Source organism: Budorcas taxicolor, chromosome 18, assembly GCF_023091745.1.
Source record: "Budorcas taxicolor isolate Tak-1 chromosome 18, Takin1.1, whole genome shotgun sequence".
Lineage (NCBI taxonomy): Eukaryota > Metazoa > Chordata > Mammalia > Artiodactyla > Bovidae > Budorcas > Budorcas taxicolor.
Genome location: NC_068927.1, coordinates 52,715,419 through 52,722,133, shown reverse-complemented (window position 1 = coordinate 52,722,133; position 6,715 = coordinate 52,715,419). Strand labels below are relative to the sequence as shown.

Sequence of the window (6,715 nt, the reverse complement as noted above, 5' to 3'; positions counted from 1 at the left end):
GCAACCCACTCCAGTACTCTTGCCTGGAGAGTCCCAGGGAGGGAGAATCCTGCTGGTCTGCTGTCTATGGGGTCGCACAGAGTCAGACACGACTGAAGTGTCTTAGCAGCAGCAACAGCAGCAGTCCCTGAAAACAGACGCCAGGCTGGTGACAAGCTAAGGTAGAGACCAGGTCCCCTCTCCAGTCATCACTCACGTGACCCCTTTCTCTCCTCCAGAGTCATGTGACCTTCAGGCGGGTCAAATATCTGCAATCTTCTCAGATATTTGAGAACAACGGGAAGGCCCTGGGCATCCAGCTGGGTTTCTGTGTCACAGGAACAATTACCACCAAAATTTGGAAACCCTGGATCTGTGATTATGCAGAGAGACCCCAGACCAAAACACAGCAGGGGCCAACACTGGGGTGGGTGAGGCGGGCTAACCACTGTTCTGGGGTCTCAGCCAGGCTGGGCAAGCATGTGACCTGGTGGCTGCTGAAACAGCATTTCTAAGGTGTGACCTGGGGGTTCGCACTCTTCATGAAGTTCCACAGGTGATTCCCACTCACCGTGGGGAGGACGTCCCTGTGACAAGCGTTCACACCCCACCCCCAGGCTCCTCTGAAGGGAAAAGCCAGAAGGGGATGAGGGAGGGCTGTCGGGGAGGCTGAGTGTGCATCTGATCCAGACTAGTGGGGACCCCAGACCTGGACACTCCAAGGTTGTGCTTTTCCAGACAAGGGTGTGTGTGTGTATGTGTATGTGTGTAGATGTGTGTGTATCTAGGTGTCTGTGTGTAGCTGAGATGTAGGTATGTGTGAGTAGGGGTGTGTGTCGGGGGGTGTTGTGCGTAGGAGTGTGTAGGTGTGTGTAGGGGTGTGTGTGTGTGTGTGTGTGTGTGTGTGTGTGTAGGTGGAGAATCACTGCTCTAGAAGTCAGAGGACTCAACAGAGTTCAGGGAAAGAAATACAGACAGAGGGGGAAGGGGAAGGGGGGCATTAGGGAGGGAAGGAGGAGAGGAGGGGGAGGGGCCAGGGCAGAGACCCCGCCCCCTGGCCACGTGACCCAGCCAAGTGTTCCTGCCCCTGGAAGAGGCCCAGCACACAGGGGGAAGGACAGCAGAGCTCACACAAGGACTGCAGGGCTTGTGAGCGTTTCTGGACCAGAAGTTCTTCTCACAGAGAGAGGGACACAGCAGACGCAGGCACCATGGAGCCCCCGTCAGTCCCTGCAAGCAGGCGGCATGTCCCCTGGAGCAGGCTCCTGCTGGCAGGTGAGAGGGGACAGTTTTCAGGGAGGAGGCGGAGACTGGAGAACGAGAGCCTGGCTGGTCCCTGGGGGAGACGGGGCTCTGAGAGGGGACAGGGGGCTTCTGTTCAGACCTGAGGGCAGAGGGGAGCGGACCGGGGAGGGAGGGGCTCAGCCACAGGAGACTCTGCATGAGCTAGAGCTGGCGAGGGGCGGGAGGACTCAACTGCTGTAGGTATTATGTGTAATTCTTCACTGAGCAGTAACTGTTGAAGACTGATGATGATAATAATATTTATATCTGGGTGTCACTACAGAAAAAGACAGAACCAGGACAGTAAACACTGTCCTTACCTGGCACCCTTAGAAACTGACAAATAAATACCAGGCTGTGGAATTCCTGGGAACTCTCCTTCCTTCATCCCCAGGTACTAATGTCTGGAGCCTGGTCCAGGCCCTGGGTTTCAAGCAGGATCAGACAAGCCCCTGCCCTCACGGAGCCCGCGCTCTGTGGGGAGGAAGACAGACAAGCAGAGAGATGGAGAGTGTGCTGGCAGGTGCTCCAGGCGTCACGCAGGAACCCGAGCGGGGAAGGGTCAGCAGTGAGCACGGAGGGTCTTTACAGCAGCCGGTCGGAGGGAGGGGCATCTCCCAAGAGGCCCTGAGTGTGAGCAGGCATGTGAGGGCAGTGAGGGAGTGAGCCAGGGGACAGCTGGGGAAACAGAGGGAAAAATGAGCCCAGAGGGACTGAAGTGACGGGGGTCATGCTGCTGATGTTAAACCTGTAGGACACACACAAACATACACACATACATGCACACACATGCACACACACAAACGAACACACCCTGCTGCTGCTGCTTAGTCACTTCAGTCGTGTCCGACTCTCTGCGACCCCATAGACGGCAGCCCACCAGACTCCTCCGTCCCTGGGATTCTCAATTCAAGAACACAAGAGTGGGTTGCAATTTCCTTCTCCAATGCATGAGAGTGAACATGAGAGTGAAAAGTGAAAGTGAAGTCCCTCAGTCGTGTCCTCACATAGTATAAAAACACACCCCAAGCCTGAGGGATGAAGAGACCTGCTCAGGACCCTGGGCACCATTTTCACATCGCAACACATAAGTCAAAATATTAACTGATTTCTCTCACTTCCCTCCTAGTCTCACTCTTAACTTTCTGGACCCCGCCCACCACTGCCCAGCTCACTATTGAAACGGTGCCCCCCCTTGCTGCAGAAGGGTTGGGTGTTCTTCTACTTGCCCACAATGTGACAAAGAATACACTAGGCTATTCCTGGTACAGAGGAAAAACGGTAGACAAAACCCAGATAATTGCAACATATAGGGTAGACATTAATGCACCTACTAAAGGGCCTGCATACAGCAGATGGGAGACACTTTACCCCAACGGAACCCTGATGATCCAGAACGTCACCCAGAGAGACACAGGATCCTACACCCTGCTCGTTAAAAAGGATTTACTGACAGAAAGACAGGCTGGACACCTCCACGTGCACCGTGAGTGCTTCCTCTCTGACCTCGGGGTGTTTGGCAGGCGGGGGCAGGGTGGGGGGAGGGTGGTGATTGAATTCTGTTCACACAGGACTGACAGCCCCGGAAGTTGCCCCCATCCCCTCTGTGTCATTTCCTGTGTGGCGATTTGGCGGTTTGAACATTCAGTGCAGGACACACCCTGTGGAGACAAACGCCAAAGGGTCAGAAATGCTTCCAGGAAGCCAGGCCCTGCAGACACTGTGCAGAGAGAAGGACGGGCTGATGGAGGCACTCAGCAGAGGGACAGCACTCTCAGTCCAGCGCCCTGGCCCCTCCCCGTGACCAGGACCCTGAGGAAGACCCTGCAGGACTCAGGGAAGACCCTGGCCTGAGGGCCGCGGGGATCCTCACAGAGAATCTCAGCCCCAGGAAGCCCCTCCCAGACCCTGTCCCAGGGCTCCTGCCTCCAGTGGCACTGGGAAGCCTGTACCAAATCCCAAGGCTCCAAGGTGTTCACCAGCCAGGGCTCAGCCCTGAGAGCCACGTCCGCTCAGGGGCACAGCCTGGTCCTACTCCTGAGACTCGGCATGGGGAGCACACAGGTACAAGGTCCCCAGGAATCAACCAAATGCCCTGGGGGACTTGGAGACTCCAGAGAAATCTCAGCACCCCCAGAGAGGAACAGAGCAAGGAAGACTCTCCTTGGCAGCTCCTCGACCCCAGGGTGCCACCCAGGGAGCTCTCTCCCGAGGCTGGTTGATGAAACCAGGAGAGACGCCCCATGGTCTCTGAATCCCACCCAGGCCTGTCCACCACTGAACGCTGCTGCACAGTCGACCCCCGAGGAAGCCTGTGCTTCTCCCAGACATAGAGCAGGTGGCCTCACACTCTGAGCTCAGGTCCCCATGCCTTCATCTTACCATACACAAGCATGCCTTATTCTTCAAAGACTCTGTCTGGCTGAGAGGTGAAGGATGCCAATTTTGTTGAAATTTGCTTTTAGAGGAGCTAAAGGAATAAAGAAAGTGAGAGTGTTAGTCGTTCAGTCGTGTCCTACTCTTTCCTAGCCCATGGACTGTGTGTAGCCCACCAGGCTCCTCTGTCCATGGAATTCTCCAGGTAAGAGTATTGACTGGGTGGCAGTTCCCTTCTCCAGGGGATCTTCCTGACTCAGGGATTAAACAGAGGTCTCCTGCACTGGCAGGCAGATTCTTTACTGTCTGAGCCACCAAGGAGGCTCAGGGGTGTGTACTCTCTGTTATTTCTGCCGCGGTGGTACAACCCACACCTGTCATCACCAGCAGCATCTCCAACCCTGGGCGAACGAGGACACTGTGGTGTTAACAGGTGGAGCTGAGACCCAGAACACCTCCTATATGTGGTGGATCAACAGTCAGAGACTCCCCAAGAGCACCAGGCTGGAACTGTCCGAGGACAAGAGGACTCTCACAGTAGTCACCGTGACAAGGAATGAAACAGGACCCTATGTGTGTGAAGCCCGGGACCCAGCGAGTGTCAGCCGCAGTGACCCATTCACCCTGGATGCCCTCTGTTTTTGTGTTGGCCAGGCTGACTGGCTGAATCTACAGTGCCTGAGGCCAGGCCATACCCATCCCTCTCAGGTCCGAGTACAGGGGCCATCACCCCTGGACACCCAGACTGGCCATGACTTCCGGTCCCAGGCAAGTCCAGGCAGGTCCACCTTGAATGAAGCCAGGGAGGGGATGGGCTGCTCTGTGTTGGTGGCTGAGGATCACCAGAATATGATGGGAGAAACGAATTAATGTCAGACTCACAGTGAGTGAGCATGAAGGGTAATGATTGCAAATTTTTCAGACAAGCGTGTGAACAGCTCAGAAGGACCCAGGGGCCCCAGTACCGACCAGGAACCTCCCTTCCCTCTGGTTGCACCCCGTGTGGCTTTCTGCTCTTTGCTCCAAAAGGTCCGGAAACCCCACCACTTCCCCTCAGACTCCTCTGACCATCCAGAGAGTACCTCAAGCTCTCCTGCCACACAGCCTCTCACCCAGCCACACAGCGCTCCTGGCTTGTCAGTGTGAGGCCCTGGCAATGCGCCCAGGCTCTCTATCCCCAATCACAACATGTACTCTCAGGTCCTGCACTCCCTGTCTGGCCTGGATAGCACCACAGTCAGAAAACCAAGGTTCCCAGGGCTGATAGCACAGAGCTGTCCAGTACTAGAGTGTTGTCCCAGCAACCAGGCAAGGGTCCCCCTGGCATGATCTGGGGGTCAGAGGAGATGTGTGTTCGTCTCTTTCCTGTTGTCACCTGAACAAAGACCCAGGGCCTTCCTCACAGTCGCCTTTACAGAGGTCACTGGGCCCCGAGACTGCGGAGGGAGCAAGGCCCAGGCCCCCTCACCCACTCTCAGCAGTCACCCCTCTCTGTCTACACAGCCCCAGTGGCAAAGCCCTCCCTCCAAGCCAGCAACACCACAGTCACAGAACACGAGGGCCCCGTGGTCCTGACCTGCCTCGCAGATGAGACTGGGGTCTCCATACGCTGGTTCTTCAAAGGTCAGAGTCTCCTCCTCGCAGAGAGGATGACACTGTCCTCAGACAACAGCACCCTCACCATAGACCCCGTCAGCAGAGAGGACACCGGGGATTATCAGTGTGAGGCCTTCAACAGGGGCAACTCCAGCAGAAGCGACCCCCTCAGGCTGCGTGTGACCTGTGAGTGGCCATCATCGCCTCCTGTCTTAGTCGTTCAGTGGTGTCCGACTCTTTGTGACACCACGGACTTGAGCTCACGAGCCTACTCTGTCCATGGGATTTCCCAGGCAAGAATCCTGGAGTGGGGTGCCATTCGCTACTCCAGGGGATCATCCTGACCCAAGGATCAAGCCCGAGTCTACTGCACTGCAGGCGCTCTTCCCGTATAGGCCACCAGGGAAGCCCATTTTAACCTGGATAACCTTCTTTTTAATTCCACCAACAATTAGCCTATCATCTCATTTCCTTCACTTCAAGCCATTGGAACGTGTGCTGTCTCTCCCCTCCTCACCCCCTGATTTCTCCTGGCCCTCTGCTGTGAAGCCTCGTTGCCAAGACCGCTGGAAGCAGCGCTAAAATCAGTCCCTGGGACTTCCTGGGCAGCCCAGCGATGAAGACTGCACCTTCCACTGCAGGGGTTGCCGTGTCCTACTCCGGGGGATCTTCCCCACCCAGGACTGGGTCCCTGTGTCCTATGTCTCCTGATTGGCAGGTGGGATCGTTACCACTAGTGCCTGCTGGGAAGCCCCGGTGAGTCACAAAGGCTAACCCTCCTCTTCCTTAAGTGCACCGTGGTGTGTGGTGTGCACTCTATAGAGCTGTGTGAATATGCGCCCCAGTGAAGGCGGGACCACAGCAGACGCATTCAGGCAGGAGGTGTCAGTGTGCTAGCTGGCACTGCTGTGATTGTGGGCTTGCCAGCACACTCGACTCCACGTCCCTCCCCGTCTTTCTTAGTTGCGCCGTCGTCTCTACAGTGGAAGTGACACCATTTCTCCCCAGGATGGGCGGTGGTCGTGTGTGGTGAGAGATGGGGGCCTTGAGGACTGTAATTTGCGCAACATAAACGCCTACGACTGTGTGTTGTCTGTTGGCCGGTTAGGTCTCTGGTTTGCAGCGCTCTCACGGCCTCTAGTTTCTCACTGAAATTCCCTCTGACTGCCGCATCCATCACTGAAAGCTGGGTGTTGTCGTGTCACTGTTGTGACCGAGCTGTTTCTCCCCTCGATGCTGTCCATTTTGATTCACAGATCTGGTGGTGTTAGGTGCATGATGCTTATGATTGTTCGATTTCCTTGGTGAATGAAACTTTTCTCGATATGTAAGGTCTTACTTTGTCTCTTATAGGCGTTTTTGATTTAGAGATTATTGTATCAGACATTCATACAGCCACCACAATTCTCTTTTTATTACTATTTGCATAGAATATCTTTTTCCAACCTTACTTCAACCTTCTATGTCTTTGTATCTAAAG

The 6,715-nt window shown here is 55.3% G+C and overlaps 1 protein-coding gene across 1 annotated transcript; it reads left to right on the top strand.

The window, feature by feature from the left end:
* Window positions 1-2,649: 2,649 nt before the first annotated feature.
* Window positions 2,650-6,009, top strand: LOC128063970 (putative pregnancy-specific beta-1-glycoprotein 7). Its single transcript, XM_052656794.1, is given in 5 exon segments — window positions 2,650-2,749; window positions 3,951-4,040; window positions 4,043-4,276; window positions 5,143-5,421; window positions 5,954-6,009. Coding segments are annotated over 5 exon segments (759 nt in total).
* Window positions 6,010-6,715: the final 706 nt, after the last annotated feature.